The 19,509-nt window shown below is 38.4% G+C and overlaps 1 protein-coding gene across 1 annotated transcript in view; it reads left to right on the top strand.

Annotated features, from left to right (window-relative positions):
• brf1.L (BRF1, RNA polymerase III transcription initiation factor 90 kDa subunit L homeolog) overlaps nucleotides 1-19,509 on the top strand; it is a 170,846-nt gene that overhangs the window by 87,122 nt on the left and 64,215 nt on the right. Inside the window, 5 exon segments of the mRNA NM_001094594.1 lie at nucleotides 3,808-3,901; nucleotides 12,188-12,314; nucleotides 14,338-14,377; nucleotides 14,476-14,568; nucleotides 14,730-14,972. Coding sequence (NP_001088063.1) covers nucleotides 3,808-3,901; nucleotides 12,188-12,314; nucleotides 14,338-14,377; nucleotides 14,476-14,568; nucleotides 14,730-14,972 — 597 coding nt within the window.

Here is a 19,509-nt window from a genome sequence, read left to right as displayed (position 1 = left end):
CCTAATGCGTTTTATGCACACAAAGCACACTTTATCATACCTCTCATTTACAGTATCCACATTGAATTTAAAGGAGAAATTTTGTATAAAAAAAAATAAGAATGTACCAGTGCATTATACTCATTTAGATATAGAATAATTGTGCTTAAAAAAAAAGTAGTGTTTCAGCCTGGGTTATTGAATATTTCTACAAAAACCCTAATAATCCCTCCCTTCTCTTCCACTTCCTGCTCCCTGAACTCTCAGGATGTGCAGGGGAGCCGGCGGCTCTCAGCTCACTGCACCGTAGGGCAGGAACCAATCAGTAGCTAGCAGGACCTGATCGGGAACTGAAGCCTGTCTGTGCTTGTGTGACTGCAGGGCTGTGATTGGCTGTCCCCCTCCTACTGTGCTTCTGGCAGGGATCATTAGGACACGCCCACCCCTCATTTGAAACACAGTCAGGGACCAGAGAACATCGATAGGGAGCTCCAACAAAGGGGCTATTTTTAAAGATATGAATTTTTAACACCATGTAAAAGCAACACCATATATTACTTACAATTGCCTACAAAATTAGGTTTTTTTTTTTCATTTATCCTATATGTCTCCTTTAAAAACATAGGGGACCAGAAACTTCCAAAAATAAGACTGTTTGTTAACTCTTCTTATTTTGCTGGAACAATTTTACATTGCCAACTGGACTAAGCTACAGGAAAAAGTAGCAATAAAACTATGTACAACATCGAAAACAAAAATGCCAACCTGCTCAGATCTACTTCTGAACTTTGATAATTAAATGTTAACAAGTTTGCTATAAAAAAAATGATACACCTATCATATAACTATATGGAGCCCAATAAAGCTATATATGATGCAGTGCAAATAGCACTTTTAAAGTATTTTCTAAGAGCAGCTTGATAGTCTACAAGCCAAAACAGCATGCTGCTTAATGCTGTTTAACCTTGCTCCATCCAATGTCTTTGTCTATCATACAGAAAATGTACAAGGCAGACTGTAAGTATAAGTAAGTGCTGAGGCAGCGACTGTAAGGGCAGGAACCCAGTGTACGAATGCTAAAAAAAAAAAAAAGGTGTGGGTTATTATCGTCCTGACAGCAAATTGTGTACATAACATTGAAAATTGAAAGACATTTGATCTTGTGATTGCACCCCCCAATTAACTGGATGCCTGGTCCCTATTTCAGGGAATGTCCATAGACAGAAAGGAATTGAGAATGTAATGCTTTAATACTTTTATTCTGGATCTTACCCTAACATTGACTGCTGCTACACTGATTAACGCTTTCGGCCTGTCTTGTATGTTCTTTATCAGAATCACTAGCTAAGGGACGGAGCAAGGTAAAACCCCATTAATCAATTCTGACATGCTGCATTTAGTAAAAAGTGAACCCTACTAATTACCTTTTTGTGTATTAAAAGTACTCAACTGTTATCTACTTGTACTTCTGGGCAATTATTGTCTGATAAACTAAATAATGCATATATAATTTGAGGTTTTACAGAAATAAGATAGCCTCCTTTTTGTGTTGCATTGCAATTGCTGCAAAACTAATTACAGGTCTGGGACCTGTTATCCAGAATGCTCAGGACCTGGGTTTTTCCAGATAACTGATCTTTTCATAATTTAGATCTTCATACCTTAAGTCTACTAGAAAATCATGTAAACATTAAATAAACCCAATAGGCTGGTTTTGCTTCCAGTAAGGATTAATTATATCTTAGTTTGGATCATGTACAAGGTACTGTTTTATTATTACAGAGAAAAAGGAAATAATTTCAAAAAAATTGGATTATTTGAATAAAATGGAGTCTATGGCGCAAATTTACTTGCCTTCGAAGTTGCGCCAGCGTTGGCTTTGCCGCATTTCACCAGGCAGCAAATACATTACACTATGTAGAATAGAGTTGTTATTTTGCCCTATACATGTGCGCACTGTATAGTTTAGGTGCCATATGTTAGGAAATGTAGGGGGAAAGGAGGGTACTTCCAAAAAAAATTACTTATCTTTTTCAGCCTATCACCCTTTAAAAAGTAAAAGACGTTGGTGTTTTTTGAGACTTAGAAAATATTTCAACTTTTTTTGAAGCAAGCCCAAGTCTGGCGCAAGAGGTAACGTTCAATCAAATGCACAAGTTAGTGAATTAGCGTAGTTACATCCCTTCACCATAGCTCAACTTCGCCTGGTGTAAGGGTGCGAAGTAGGTCCACTTCGCTAGCGAATTTACGCCTGCACCCGTTAGTAAATCGGCAAAGTAACGAAATGACTCACACTGGGGAATTTGCACTAGCGTTAGCCGCTTCGCCCCTATGGAAGATGGCCTTTCCGTAATTTGGAACTTTCTGGATAATGGGTTTCCGGATAACAGATGCCATACCTGTACCAAATAAGTTACTGTTGAAATAACTTTATATTTTATGAATTAGTCCTGTTACACTGGTTATTATTCTTGAGAAAATATATCAGTTATTAAGCTTAGTAAAAGTAACCAGCACTTCTATTCTGCTTTTTACTGTTCTACCTGCCCTCGTAATGTCTGCGTGAAGTTTAATAGCATCAAATAATTTTTGATTTTTTTTCTGTACTCCCAAAGATCATCATCAGTCAGCAAGCAGATGCCCTTTATAAACAGGATTTTAAAAACTGATTTTATTTTTTTATTTTTTTTGGGTGGGTATTCCGCCTATGGCCCACAAAGTGTTTTGACAATCTCACTGTACCCTGATTGGGCTATTAGTCCGTGTCAACCCAGGTACGTTAAGGAAATCCAGAGACTCTGCAGTTTTTTCCCATTGTTAGTAAATACGTTTTTTTGTGTGGTAAATCCCTTATTTTGAGATAAGTTCAAAATAATACTTCCTTAATTTATTTACTGTGGGGTTTAAAATGGAAGGTGGGCCCTACACAAATCTGTGATTTTACCTTAATCATTTTATTAATGGTTGGGTATAAAATTGAAGGTGGGCCCTGCAGAAATCTGTGATTTTAACTTAATTTATTTACTGTTGGGTATAAAATGGAAGGTGGGCCCTGCACAAATCGGTGATTTTACCGTAATAATTTATTTAATTTGGGGTGTAAAATGGAAGGTGGGCCCTGCACAAATCTGTAATTTTACCTTGATCTGTTTCTTTGTGGCTGTTAGTTCAGTTTTATATCCAATCATGTTGACAAATACCCACTAATGTCAGACTGCATCACATTACCAATAACCCTGTGTTAATGTCAGAGAATTGGAAGCAAGGGAAATCTCAGAGTAAAGAGCTTAGTAAAGGGGTCTATAAACATAATAAATGTATGGTTAGATACATAGATTGCCAATGTGTTAGATGAGGATGTCACTGTACTGAATGTAAGAGTTCATTTTCAAGCTTTTGCATTAATGAGATTCACAACTTCTGGGACTGTGTGACCTTTACAGATAAAATAGAGGTGAGCTTCCAATCTGATTTTATAAGCATATGATGTACCTGAAAACACTTTCCGACCCAAGTAAAGAGGATAGAACTGTATTTATGGTCCGTGATTTACATCTTACCTGTAAAGTACCCAAATGCATTAAACTACAACAAGGCAGTTGGCTGTTTACGACTTTCGAACATTTTACACTGAGGCAAGTGAGAGATTTTACAGTAATTACCAAGGCTCACAAACTAATAACAGAACTTCTTAAGTCTGATAAAGGACAGCTCCTCTTCATAAGAATTTTTAAGCAGTTTTCTGCAGTTCCTGGGTGATACAGCACTGACTTTCATTTGACTGTTGCTATTTACTTACCAGTTTATTTTTCTCTTCTTCCTTCACAGCACTGCTTGTTGCATCCAGAATGCATGACTTTCGACGGACCATTAAAGAGGTCATCAGGGTGGTAAAGGTGTGCGAGTCCACACTGAGGAAAAGGTAAAGGCAGTGGTCAAGTATAAAGCAAAAGTGTTTAATTTCTATTTCCAGCTGCTTTAGAATATTTTCAAATTTGAATATACAGTACATATCTGAAAATATATTGTCATTTAACCTTGAACCACCATTTTGTCTTGCTTAGGGTTGCCACCTTTTTTGGAAAAAAATACCAGCCTTCATATATATTTTTTTCTTATTAATAACATAGGGATCAACCATAATTTTTACCGGCCAGGCAGGTAAAATACCGGCCAGGTGGCAACCCTAGTCATGCTGTGTGCGTCGTTTGCTGATCATTTGATGGGGAAAATGCAGAAAGAAGTGTGGCAGTATAAGATCATCCATTGGCTGGTGTAGCCTTGTAAGTCCATGTGGGCACCCTTGAGCACTTTGCCTTACATGAGCCAGAGGGACAGGTTTAAAATGGCAGTGCTTCAGTAATAGATTGTTCCATGGATAATAACATTAAAAATATATTTAAAAAAAAAGAACGTGGCTGGTACCATTAATCAACGTTTCAGCCTACAGCATGCCAGTCTGACTCTGGAAATATGTCATTAAAGGGATGCTGTCATGGTAAAACATGTTTTTTCAAATTGCCTCAGTTAATTGTGCTGTTCTAGCAGACTTCACTGAAATCCATTTTTCAAAAGAACAAATTGATTTTTTTATATTTAATTTTATAAATAAAACTTCAGTCACTCTTTACTGCTGCACTGCAAGGTGGATTGATATCCCCCCTCCCTTTTTCCCCCCAGCAGCCTAACAACAGAACAAAGAGAAGGTAACCAGATAGCCGCTCCCTGACCCAAGATAACAGCTCATTGATAGATATGAGAAAAGCGCTCAATAGTAAAAATAGTAAAAATCCAAGTCCCACTGCGACTTCTTCAGTTACATTGAGTAGGAGAAACAACAGTCTGCCAGAAAGCAGTTCCATAGTGCAGCACTGGCTCTTTCAGAAAGCACATGACCAGGCAAAATGACCTGACATGGCTGTCTACACACCAATATTACAACTAAAAAAAATACACTTATGAATGCAATTTTATATTGCAGAGTGAATTATTTGCAGTGTAAACAGTGTAATTTAGGAATAATAAATACCAATGTCTATGCATATTGCATACCGTGTTTTGTTGGGCATGGTATTGCCTACTGTGTAAGTCTACAATCACCTTTTGGCTGCTAAAAAATGCAGTAAAGCACCAGAAACCTTCTCATGTGCCATTGCCATTATTGTTTGTCGGTTATGCAAAATGATACTAGAAGGATATTGTGTAGAGCATAAGGAACAAAAGGGGCATAAGGGACAACTCGCCTGACTGATATGGTTTAGGAGGAAGCACCCAGTGGCATTAAAGGAGACATAGGATAAACTGAAAAACCCTAATTTTGTAGGCAATTATGAATAAATATGTGGTTGTTAAAAAAAAAAAAAAAAAAGCCCCTTTATTAGAGCTTCCAATAGATGTTCATTGGTTCCTGTTTCAAATGAGGGGTGGGCATGTCCTTTCCAGAAACATAGTAGGAGGGGTGCAGCCGATCACCGCTATGCAGTCACACAAGCAAAGACAGGCTTCAGTTCCCTATCAGGTTTTGCTAGCTGCTGATTGGTTCCTGTCCTACAGTGCAATGAGCTGAGTTCTGCTGGCTCCCCTGTGCAGCCTTGGAATTCAGGGAAGTGGAAGAGAAGGGAGGGATTATTAGGGTTTTTGCAGAAATATTCAATAAATCAGCCTGAAACACTACTTTTTTAACAACAATTATTCTATATCTAAATGAGTATAATGCACTGGTACGTTCTTATTTTTTACACAAAATGTCTCCTTTAAATGCCATACCCAACATGTTTGGACTGGGCCGGTGGGACACCGGGGAAAAAACCCGTGGGCCCCTGCCAGGCTCAGGACTGCTCCCCCCGGCATTTCATAAGGATGTCCGCCACCGCCGCATCGTGCGTGCGGCACGTCTTTTGCGAATGTGCGTGCCGTGAGTTTTAAAGTTGAGTTGGCCCCCGGGACTGCAAGGAGAGCCCTTGTTTTGCAGCCCCAGTGGGCCCCTATGTCTTCAGTCCAACCCTGCGTACCAAAACACTTTGATGGCTGCTTCAGTGGATTTCATCTCAGCAAGAGGCAGAAGGTGTACTCTGCACATTAAATGTCTGCCATGCTGTGCACCATTACAGAGAAAAAATACATTTTGAATCCTCCTAATCCTTTTAAAATGAAAGGTTAAAATTGGAAAATGTAATGACTTTGAGGGCCTTCCATTAGATGGTTCCCTGCAGAGGTGAGTGCAAAATGATGGCTAAGGTGAACTGCAGCATAGCCGTGCTCATACTATCACCCCTATCCTGGGATACTCTGAGTGTTCTCTTTAGATGAGCTCAGACTTTTGTCTGCTGTTCTGAATGTTGTGCCTTGTGAGCTTGTATATCAGCCCCAGTACAAATGCAATAACAAAGTAACACATATCCACTGTAGCTTTATGTGCAGAACTGTGTGTCATGAAACAGTGTATTCATAAATGCTGGTCACACGTGTTTTATGTGCTTTCAAGTTTATCTTTTAGCAGGGAGCCTTGGTTATGTATGGGGCTTCTGGGGGTTTTGTGAAAATGTTTGCTCAAGTCTGCCTTGTACAGATATCATCTGAAATGACAGCATTATTTCCTCTGACAGAAGGTAAATGAGAGAACTGAAATCATTTATGCCACCAGTGCAGATGAGGGCTAAAAATACAACTGTATTTACCCTGAATCTACAGAGCCTGATTGCCAATTTGAAAAAAAAAAAATCTTTCATCCAAATAAATGTTCAGCAACAGAAGAATTTTTACCTTTGTTTTCTTGTGGTGTCGCGTTTTCCTTGAATTCATAAACAATACAAATAATACCGAAATATTTCAGTGGCCTACTATTATTCTGTGGTTGGTTTATAGCTACAGGAACTCTTGAGTTAAAGAAGTGAATCAAAGAATATAATATATATTTGTTATTACAAAGTACCCCAAACTGTTGGCAGATAGTAATAAAAAAAATCAAACACATATGAGGAAGAATAGGGGGTCTATTGAAACTATATCCATATCGCCCAATAAAAGGGGGGTTTGCAACATATAAACAGTGCATGTGGCAACTGCCTCTACTTATTTGTATTTGTATTGTCATGTTGAACATGACCCTTAGGAGTTAAAGAAAACGATACCCCCCGAACAATCTAGGTCTGCATAAAAAGATATTGCATAAACAGCTCATGTGTAAAACCCTGCTTCATGTAAATAAACCATTTTCATAATAATATACTTTTAGTAGTATGTGCCATTGGGTAATCTTAAATACAAAATTGCCATTTTAAAAAATAAGGGCCACCCCCCTGGGATCTTAGGATTCACGGTGCACACAAACATACATTACATGTTAGGTCACATGAGACAATTAGCAGACAAGAGTTGTGTCTTTTGCTTCCTCACTTCTTCCTGTTAGAGTTAGAGTTGTAGTATTTCTGGTCAGGTGATCTCTGAGGCAGCACACAGACCATCATGAAATGGTGGTTCAAGGCAAGAGATGTAAAAGGACAAGATTTATTTATATAGTTTGGTAAGATTCTTTAATATGTCATGTAATATGATATAAACTATCTGTTGCTTAAATATTCATTTTGGGGGTAAAGTTTTTAATTTGGGGCAAGTATAGCCATTTCCGTGTGGGTGGGTGTTGTGAGTGGCAGTACTTGTGCATGCTAGTGTAGAATGCAGGTTGAGAAAGGAGATTACCAAATCTGCAGGTAAACCAGGAATGTTTCTGGAAATGGGAAGGTCATTTCCAACAACTTGTATCATTTAAGGCTAAGGCCACACTAGGCGATAGCGCCGCGATTTGATCGCCGCGACTTTTAAGCAATCGCTGGGGAAACTTTTGCGCTGGCGTCTATGGGGAATCGCGTAAAATCGCCAGTGTAAAAACACACGCGGCGATCTTTTCTCTACTGTCGCTCGAAATCGCCTCGCTAGGCGATTTCGAGCGACAATAGAAAAAAGATCGCCGCGTGTGTTTTTACGCTGGCGATTTTACGCGATTCCCCATAGACGCCAGCGCAAAGGTTTCCCCAGCGATTGCGGCTTAAAAGTCGCGGCGAAAAGTCGCCGCGAGTCAAATCGCGGCGCTATCGCCTAGTGTGGCCTTAGCCTTATACATTTTCTTCATGTTAAGTTTACAATGAATTATAAAGAAAAAAGAGAGAAAGAAAAAGGTCCTGTTTTGTAACTATCAATTACTACACCTCTATAATTCGAACACTTCCCTCAAAAAGATAATTTAGTTTCAATTTGTTATATGGTTTGGAAAAGGATACCCTTATCTTATTTCAGTTATCCGATTTGAAACTATGTTTGCAGTCTTTAAGATAAGCTGATAACACCAGGTTATCAAATTGCAATGTTGCTTATTATTAGGGTTAGGTAAATGTAACTCCTCTCTGCTAGATATAACCAACCATGTGCAACATTCACCTTCAAAGACCTCACAAGAAATATTTTTAAATAGAAAAAAACTTATCAATAAGTATCGTTTGTTATTTTATTCAGGTTTAACCCACAAAATAAATAACCACTAGAATTAAAATTCAGAGTTAATTACTCCCTATTCAGTCAATTTGATTTAAGGTGCCAGTGTTTTATAAAGATTCCAATTCATTCATAAATTAATTAAATTCACTCTCAATGTTCTAATCAATTTAACCAATAAATGGGTTTACTATTACAATTCATTAAAATATACAATACAAAGTGACCTGAGCAATCGATTAGATCTATAATAATTCTGATGTGCTCTAATTAATAAAGTGCCATGTGCAAACAATTAATTCACCAATTCATTTAGTGACTTGTGCATAAATTAATTAAAATCTAAAAGTTGATTATTATGGCCACAATTAAAAAACCCGCTGGTTATCAACCTCTTGATTAAAAGTTGAGGAAAAGTGAAAATTGTATAGAGGGTGGAGTTGCTCCCAAGATTATAACTAATAGTTTTTTCTAAGTCCCTAGGAGCACCACAATTTTGCCTTTTGAAAAAGCGAATTGCGAAACGTACGTCAGGGCAACTGACGGTCTCCTTGATTTTAGCTTTAAATCACCGGATGATGGGGCGGGATTGAGACTATTGGAAAACTTTTATTTATAACATTCTCAGACTCTTTTTACTTATCTATCTTCTATTCTAAGGACTGTGGGGTTTGCGGTTTTGTAGGTTAAGCTAGCCTCTCCAATATAGATAAGAAGGTACAATTGAGACCGGAGCCCTACAGTTCCTGTTGTTCTACATCTTTGTGGTGCTCCTAGGGATTTAGAAAAAACTATTTGTTATAATCTTGAGAGCACATCAGAATTATTATAAATCGAATCGATTGCACAGGTCACTTTATATTGTATATTTTAATGAATTGTAATAGTAAACCCATTTATTGGTTAAATTGATTAGAACGTTGAGAGTGAAATTAATTTATGAATGAGTTGGAATCTTTATAAAACACTGGCACCTTAAATCAAATTGATTGAATAGGGAGTAATTAACTCCGAATTTTAATTCTAGTGGTTATTTATTTTGTGGGTTAAACCTGAATAAAATAACAAACAATACTAATTGATAAGTTTTTTTCTATTTAAAAATATTTATTGTGAGGTCTTTGAAGGTGAATGTTGCAGATGGTTGGTTATATCTAGCAGAGAGGAGTTAAATTTACCTAACCCTAATAATAAGCAACATTGTAATTTGATAACCTGGTGTTATCAGCTTATCTTAAAGACTGTAAACATAGTTTCAAGTCAGATAATTGAAATAAGATAAGGGTATCCTTTTCCAATCCATATAACAAATTGAAACTAAATTATCTTTTTGAGGGAAATGTTCGAATTATAGAGGTGTAGTAATTGATAGTTACAAAACAAGGTCCTTTTTCTTTCTTTCTCTTTTTTCTTTATAATTGATTTACACCTTGTGTGGCTGTAGAGTCTGAGCATTTATTTAACTTGTTTTAAGAGTTAATTTTTTCCTTCTAATAAAAAAAGTTTACAATGAATATGATGATGTTTGTTGATATTTAATTCTGTGAATGGTGGTCTCCTGTTTTATTTTGATCTAATTGAATTTTTTTTACTCAAAGCAACCAGATAGTTCTCCTTCATAGAACCCATTGACACAGTGGCCTCTGCAGGCAACTGTCAAGAAATTTAGTTTTTAATAGTTGTATTGTTTTACCAGCAGATACATTTCAGCAATGGTTGCCGGCTTTCTTTTATTTAGCAAGAAAGGTGTATGTTTTTAGGAACTGTAGGCCATAATAATGTAATTTTAACTACTGGAGCATGCTGTGATGTAAACTACTGGCTATGACCTCTCCCCCTAATGAGGATAGATTGGTTTTGCCAGTTTACTAGGAGAAAAAGCTTTAACTACATGTTATTTTATAGTATGGTTCATAGATCCATGCTAGAGTATGCAGTCAGTGCTATAAAATACAGAGCAGCATTTGGTTGGGTTTGCTTTGTGATTATAAAAAGCACTAATTTAAATAAAGCCATTCCAGGCTGAAATATTTTTTCATGTCCAAAGGAATAGATTTTATCACACTGTCACCCTGTTCCTTGCTGCTTTCCACCTCCCAGCATATTGCAGCAGGATGTACTTTCAGGTACAAACACCGAATTGCTGATTGGTCTTGGCATTTTCATACCCGCAATCCTCATGCAAACATAGTAATGGACACAGGAGAATGAAAACGAATTAAGGAATCCCCAAGGGTTTGTGAAATGTGTCTTAATTTTGTTACCCAAAATTGCAATGCTGTGCAGGCTTATGTGCAACAAATATAGTTCTCATTGTTGATAAAAAGGGATAATTACACAACTTTTGTTTAAAAGTCTACACATTTACACAAGTTAATATATAGCCATTCCCATGTGTTGATTGATTTTTAATCTATTTGTGGCACTGTCATTCTCAAGTGTGCAAAGGTAGAATCACTGTATGCACTTGTATATACTCTTATAAGGACCAATTTGACAGGGGACAAAATGAGTAACTGTTGTACCAATATTGAGATGATTTGGATAGCAGCCACAAGGGTTGGTTAACAAAAAGGCAACCCTTTTAACGCCATTATGTAATAAAACTGCAGAAGGAACAGCGGTAGATTAATAAAGAAGTAATCGGGACATTTACTGCAATTAATGTGTAGGATATACTGTCTGACTACAGGGTTTATGAAAGTGGTTTAGTTGAATGGTTAAATGCGGGTGATTTCAAATCGGATGCTATAGTTCCATATGTAAACATCAGCATTATTTTACAGACAGTAATAAAGAAGTGTTCTTGCGATACAGGTATGGGATACGTTAGCCAGAAACCCATTATACAGAAAGCTCAGAATTATGGGAAGGCCGTCTTCCATAGACTCCATTATATCCAAATAATCCACATTTTTAAAAATGATTTCCCTTTTCTCTGTAATAATAAAACAGTATCTTTTGCTTGATCCCAACTAAGATATAATTAATCCTTCTTGGAAACAAAACCAGCCTATTGGATTTATTTCATGTTAACATATTTTTATAGTACCGGTATCTTTAGATCCAAATTACGGAAAGGTCAGTTATCCAGGAAAACCCAGTTATCCGGAAACCCCTGGATAACCGGTCCTATTCCTGTACTGGGAAAAATATTTTGTCGAGCTAACACTGAAAAAGGGACAACTGGTGGTACAATAGCATTTGTCCTGAGTAATCAGTGTTTTTGAGTCATGTTTATAATACAAGCCCGTGAGCACATGCATTGTTAAAAGTCGCTTGGAAAGTTACTGTGCTTATGAAGTAATGTGGCATCTGAACCTCTTTCTGCAGGGTACAGAACAGTACAGTAGTACAAAACCTTTAATTCTGTTTTGAACCCATTGAATGGGGATATCAGAGGGGCAAAATATGCCTTAATATCTGTATATGTTATTCTTTCCACGCAGGAAAAGGCAAATTAGTGTTTAGAAAAGATGCTTTCATTTAACATGCCAGATCTGTTGTATTCACTTTATCTAATGAACTTTAGGGTTGCCTTTTGAACATAATTGTGTCCTTATTTTCCCTATTTTTTCAATTGCGTGTGAACTCTGGGTTTGTTATTGTAAAATGTTTATACTTGCAGGGTAGATTTTTATATTTGGGTTTTCTGCTTTGTAGGGGTAGGGCATAGTTTGTAGTGTTTTGCATGAGTCATCTTTTTGCATTTATTTTATAGATTAACAGAATTTGAAGATACTCCAACAAGTCAACTGACAGTTGATGAATTTATGAAGGTTGATTTGGAACAAGAGTGTGATCCTCCTTCCTTCACTGCTGGACAGAGAAAGGTTAAGAGACAACAGGTAAATCTCCCCTTGTCCTTAGCACAGAGATGCATGGGACTTGCATAAGCTAACTTTATGACTTATATCACATCCTATCCGTCCCCCATGTGTAGTGAAAGAAACTACTTTTGATCGGGTGCAGTCTCCCATAGCATCTATTTTTATCTTAAACAGGTGACCAGTAAATTCTACCTGCTGATTGGTTGCTATGGGGCACCTGGGTAAACTTAGTACCTTTTTTTTTTAAAAGTTTTTATTTTTGCATTTTCAAAACAAAACATACATACACAGACATGAAAATAATAAGAAGACATACATATCGAAAGCAGAACCAGCAGTCAGGACATCATCGCACAATCAATACAATCCTAGTGCGTCTCCTCGTACTCCAACCAAGCTCCCCAAATGCCCTCGAACTTCCTGGGGCAACCCCTTGCAACATAAACCAGTTTCTGGTAAGGGAGGATATTATTAACCTGGCTCCTCCAGAAGGTAACGGTCGGGGGGTCCACCGATTTCCAGTGTAGGAGGATAGATTTTTTTGCATAAAATAAAAGCTGTAGGTAGCATAGTTTGACTACAGATTTCAAACCCAGATCATCCATAACGCCCAGGAGACAGACTAAGGGGGTCCTAAAACTCGGGACATCCAAGACTAGAGAAATGTGCTGCAGAACCCCTTCCCAGAACCCCTGAATCCTCGGGCAATCCCAGAATACATGCATAACAGTGCCAACCTCCTGACTGCATTTATTGCATTGGTCCGAGACCATAGGATATATTTTCGCTAGTCTACTCGGTGTAAGGTATACTCTGTTTAGAAACTTGGTTTGGATATACCTGTCCCTAACTGATATGGTGATATCTGGGACCTGCTTCAGTGCATCAGTCCACATCCCCTCCTCCAGGCCTGGAATATCCCCAGCCCATTTATCCCTAATCTTTGCGAGAGGATCCGGGCCAGCCTGTTCTAATATAACATAAAACCAGGAAGTAGGTTTCCGTATGTCCTCCTTCCTCAGATATACCTCTAAAGTAGTCTCCACCAGTGCGATGGGTCTATTAGGGAATTGGGTGGTAAAGGCATGCCTGAGCTGAAGGTATCGAAAAAAACATGGATTGTGGCAAGTGGTAGGTGTCCCGAAGGCTCTGGAACTGCTGCAGTTCCCCATTTACCACAATATCGTTTAAGGTTTTAAACCCCCGACTGGCCCACCAACTGATATCCGGCGATCCCGTAGGTGTGGGAGATCTCTGTTCCCCCAAAGAGGCGTCCAACAGGACCACACAGGCCTTGCCTTTTGGGCGATCGTCAGTGCTTTTCGGAACACTCCCCCTACAGTGGCCATAGGTGTAGTGACGGAGCACTGCGAGGGGGACCCCCTATACAGTAACTTAGCTAGAGCTTCTAATGAACCCATTGTCACTGCCTCAAGCATAGTGGAAGGATTGTCGGGCTGAGGAGTAGTCCACCAATGCGCATAAGTAAGTTGGCTCGCTAGAAAATAAGATCTAAGATTGGGTAAAGCTAGGCCACCACCAGATACGGGCGCCTGTAGGGAAACTTAGTACCTTTAATTACATTACCCAAGGTCTAAATGAAGTGTTCTCTGCCCACTACTTAGACTGGCATTTGGAAGTGCTACAACTTGAAGAGAAAAAACTTAAAATATGCATAGGCTCATACTTTGAAATATAACTAAATTACAAATAGGGGTTCTAGCACTCCTATAACTTATTACAATTAGAATTTTATGATTGCCTAAGATAATTTGCACTATTTGAGAAAGCTGCTCTTTTATGCCTTTAACTGTTGCCTATTGTCCCTAATTACTAGAACAGTCCATCTTATGCCCCTTGGAAGTGCAATGCTTTAATGCTGCCAAGGCAAGTGACAAAGGATCTATGAAAATTACATTTTATTTGCTTCCATCTTACATGAAAGACAAACATTCTCAAATGACACCATGCCATTCTTATGCTTAAATGTGATCTTAATTTTCAGTACAATAATATTCTTTTTTTTTTTTCCTCATTTCAGCTTGAACAAGAGTTGTCAAAAAAACTTGATGAAGTAGAAGGTAAAAAGCATTTTTGCCATTGTCTTGCTGTTTGAAGTATAACCTGTATTGATGAATTTTTCCCTGCTGTAATTTTGCTGTTTAATTTTGGTTGGCAGGGGAAATAACAAGTTATCAAGATGAAATAGAGAATGAGCTGGAGAATAGCAGGCCAAAGCTGAAAGGAATGTATGCTTCATATTCTAAAGATGGTAAGAGCAGTTTACTGTGTTTTTGAAAACAATAATATATACTTATTTGGCTTTATTTCCAAAGTTTCTTTAACAGCACTTTCAGATGAAATCCTAGATGGACTAAGGCTTCAAAATGTTTATGAGCGACCCTTGAAACTCATCTTGATCTTGTTTTGCAGATGCAGAAGACAACACTTCTAGCATACTTGGAGAAGAAGATGATGATGAAGATCTGGAGGCAGCCGCTAATCACTTAAACAAGGATTTTTACAGTGAACTTGCTGATACATCTAAACGTGTTTATGAACACACAGTGAAGCCACTTCCTATAGAATCTCTACTAGGTCCTCTCCCTACTGCAGCAAGCTTGGGCATTACAGACTCCATCAAGGAATGTATAGCAATGCATGAACAAGAGAAAAGTGAGTATGAAACGTACATTTTTTGTAATTTGCTTTTTTTCCGGGGGGAGGTGATGAACAACAAGTAGTTTTGACCATAAACTGTCATTTGTAGTACAAACACAGGAGAAGTTTTACAAATATTAAGCTCTTCTGTGTTCTGCATCAGCAGAGCACTGGAAAATGTCCTTTGTTCTGTAAGCTATGATTGATTTGGACAGACCGTGATGCATGGTATTTCCAAGCATGTTACTATTTCATTAATATCCTTAAGTACAGGGTACCAAAATGCCCCCAAACTGCTCATTGTGCTCTCTGTGCGAATCATGAAAGCACCTCTCCAAACACTTTTAGATAGTTGTGGCTTAAACAAAATGGAGTCTAATGTGTTTATTTCAGGCAAAAGCCCTTTCATGTCATCCACCATTTTGACCCCATCTTCAAATAGGGTTGGCACCTTTCCTGGAAAAAAATACTGGCCTTCCTATATATTTATCTTTATTCCCTATTAATAACATTGGTATCAACCATCATTATAAAAAATAAAAAATACCGGCCAGGTGGCAACCCTATCTTCCAACAAAGTGCTCAAAATGTAATTGTGTCCCATAGCCCAAACTTATTTGGGAGAGAGGCTAAATTCCTGCCACAGTAGGTATATATAGTATGTTTCAAAGCCAATTTTCACTATATACTCCCTTTGTTATACAGCCAGCTAATAGATTTCTTACTACAATAAAGCTTTTAATTCAGTCACTGTGTTGAGGAAATGTTTAAGCTGTACTGCTAAAAAAAAAAAAAGTAGATTCCTTAGACACATGTAGTTTGCTTCAGAATTATCTGTTTGTCCCGCAGAGCTAGAAAACCTTTATATTTCATTTCATGCAGAAAGGTGTAATTGATGTCTGCACCTTTTAAAACTAACTGCTAAAGATAGGTTACCCTTGAGGGGAGGAGTAAAACATATTTCTGTTTTTGGCTTTGCTTTACTACTTCTGTGATATGCAGGGTTATTTTATAGTGCTTAGAATGCATTTCTCAAGAGTTTGAAATTTATTTCCAGGTCCTTTAAAACTATTTTGTGCAATACCACAAACATTGCTTGATTGATTATTCTCTATAGCTACAGCAACAGTTTCTTGGATTTAGAAACGGCACACAGAATTACTTGGTTTGTTTCCTTTTTGGGATTTTATATCAACTTCCTCCAGAATTTACTTTAGGAATTGTTAGTTTGGAGACTCTGATTGTATTACTATTTGTGGTTGCAGCAGCAATAAAAGATTTTTAAAAGGACTGTAAAGCCCAAAACCTTTTCCCTTATAAAAGAAATTGTAATTCTAAGCAACTTTCCTACATACATTTTTCACATGTTGGCAATGGTACAGGTATGGGGTCTCTTATCCAGAAACCTGTTATCCGCTATGAATTACAGGAAGGCCATCTTTTTTTTATGTAATAATAAAACAGCCCTTGTACTTGATCCCAACTAAGATATAATTAATCTTTGTTGATAATAACTTTATTGGGTTTATTTAATGTATTAATGATTTTTTTAGCAGACTAAGTATGGAGATCTAAAATTATGTAAAGACCCCTTATCTGGAAAACCCCAATTTCAGAGAATTTTGGATAATCGGTCTCATAATCTGTATTACGGTTGTTTCTAAATAAACCTGTTGAAATGCAGTATCTGTCCCTTTCTATTCTCTGCCCTGGTGGTTCTGGCTTTTGAAAAAATTCAGCAGAAACCAGCTAAAGAAGGCTGAACTCTGCTACGTTCTTTTAGGATACAATGCAGAAAGGGACAAAACATTAATGCTTTGAATAGAGGTTACTTTTGCAAATAAAATTAAAAGACCAAAAACCAAAAGTAACTCCAGCACACGTATCTTGCTCAAGGGATTCCTCCTGTGTTTAATGTCAAACCAACAATAACAACGTTTCAGGGGTGTACCCACTTCGTCACTTGACAAAGGTGTAACCCCTGAAACATTGTTATTGTTGATTTGACATTAAACCCTGGAGGAATCCCTTGAGCAAGTTACGAGTGCTGGAGTTACTTTTGGTCATTGGATCGTGGAGGCGCTGTCCTCCTATACCCCAGGCACTGTACGTAATTAATTGAGAGGCCAGGTGTGCGTATGCAATTCATTGCCTAAATAAAATTAAAACCCACTGAAAAAGTGAATTATATTAAAAAAATTTAATTTTTTACTTACCATTTATATTTACTGTAATGAACAGTAATGGCACTATTTATCAAAGGTCAAGTTGTGTTTTCCACAAAAAATGTGAGGGTATGGCTCAAATCCAAATCTAAAACCTGTCGAGGTCATGTAGAAGTCAATGGCAGAGGTCCCTTCTACCATTGGAAGATGTTTGTAGCTTTCTTGATCGTTTTTCTGGTTGAGTTTTTACCTTAAAACTCGAGCAATTCATGTTTTCTTTTTAACGAAAACTCAATCAATTCATGCATTTGAGTTTTTCTCCTCGACTACACTCATTCAAATGTTTTGCGTTCAAGTTTTTTCTTAAATTGGAAAACATTCCAGTTGTCCGTTCATTCGAGATATAAAACACCTCAAAAATCCTCTAAAACTCGACCTTTGATAAATAACCCCCTAAATGTGTTATTTTCAAGTGCTTGTAAGCAGCAAATATTGAAATGACTTGTGTGCATATTACATTTTGCTATCTAGGGACCCTGGCAGAGAAAAGGTTAAGGGCAGATTAGGTCTCTGTTAAAACCCTTCCAATGTTTGTCTTTCAACTAACAGCTGAGATTGGCCAAAATAGCTCCCAGGTTTGAAGGCCACAACACAAGAGTAACATTTCTTGTAAGGAGTTTCTCTCATTAGGGCTATTCCACACGGGGAGATAGCCACGCGTTTGCGGTCGCGGCGACAAAGCGCCGCGCCAGTCGCCGCGACCGGCGCAGGCGACAGTTTTGTATGGGCGCCTATGTAAAAACGCCTGTGCTAACCACACGAGGCGATGCGCTTTTCAACAGTCGCCTGAAAAAGCCTGGCGAGGCATTTTCAGGCGACTGTTGAAAAGCGCATCGCCTCGTGTGGTTAGCACAGGCGTTTTTACATAGGCGCCCATACAAAACTGTCGCCTGCGCCGGTCGCGGCGACCGGCGCGGCGCTTTGTCGCCGCGACCGCAAACGCGTGGCTATCTCCCCGTGTGGACTAGCCCTTAACTGCTCAGAACACAATAAAAAGAAGGAAAGAGATTTCAGTCTCAGATAAAGGTCTCCGCTATGTGGGTTCTATGTGCTTTATCTGCAGCTTCTCCAGCTGGAACATAAACTATATTCTACTAGGAAAAAAGCCTAACTGATTACAGCATAGAGCAGAAAACCAGAGAAATGTGTTCAAGAACAATAAAAGGATTGGAAAAGAGCAAAGGAAAACAACTCATGAGCTCAAAGCAGTTAAATGTTCATATTCAAATGTCTGAAACATTAAGGGGTTAAGTGTCACGTGAGAAAACAAGTGAAAGTTCTTCCCAGGGTAAAAAAATGTACAGCACTGTTACCACAGTTGCCCTGCAGCTGTGGTGGGCCTCTAGTTATCATTGTTGGCTGCAGATTCTGGGATTTGAAGATAGAACAACAACTGCAGGGCCACACACACACACTTTTCAATGTCAGTTAAGGTGGCCATACAAGTAGGGTTGCCATCTGTCCAGTTTTGACCTGGATAGCCCGGTTTTATGAAGGGCTGTTGGGGTCAAAACTGGCTGGCCGGTTATCCAAATTAGAAAGACAGGGCGGGATTGACACAGGGAACGGCCAATCGCGACATCATAGTCCTGCCTCCAACATCACAGTCACTCCCCACAACATCATGGCCCCGCTACTTCACTGCCTCGCCCATCGCAGCGTCACTGCCCCGTCTCCTCCGGAGTTCGTCGGGGGGTGAGGTGACAACCCTGCATACAAATTTAATTTAATCTGCGATTCAGGCTCTTTAGACCGATTCAGAATTGTATCTGCCCATGAATGAGACCTGGCCGAAAAGTGAATCTTATAGTGAATGGCCAGCTACAGTATGGTTATAAACAAATCAGTGCCCAAGTCCACCCCTGTGTGGCCAGCTACAGGATAAGTGGGAAGTTTTTGCTTAGAATCATCACTCTGCTTGGATCTGACAGAAGGTAACATCTCTTACAAATGACTGATGCCAAGGAGTTTCAGACCTGAAGTTTACACTCCTAGATGGACACATTTCTTTGTTCCAAACCAGGAGCTGCCCAAAAGTGGGCAAAGAAATAGGGAAAGCAGACTTCAGCTACCAGGTCCCATCTTTATTTTCTTTCACTGGTGGAATTTGATGGATTTTGAGTGGAATTGATATATTTTTTCTACTTTTCAACCTTCTCAAACGAGAGACTGAAGTTTGAATAGGAGAGTATCTGAATAGAAAGATAGCTATTACAAAGGAAAATAACAGTAATGTCACAGAGCAGTAGATTTTTTTGGGGGTGTGGTGGTCAGTGCCCCCCCCCCATTTTAATGGTGGAAAATGCTAAATAATTAAAAATTAATGA

Source organism: Xenopus laevis, chromosome 8L, assembly GCF_017654675.1.
Source record: "Xenopus laevis strain J_2021 chromosome 8L, Xenopus_laevis_v10.1, whole genome shotgun sequence".
Classification (NCBI taxonomy): Eukaryota; Metazoa; Chordata; class Amphibia; order Anura; family Pipidae; genus Xenopus; species Xenopus laevis.
Note: the sequence above shows the minus strand (reverse complement) of the source record. Positions and strands in the feature narration are given on the sequence as shown.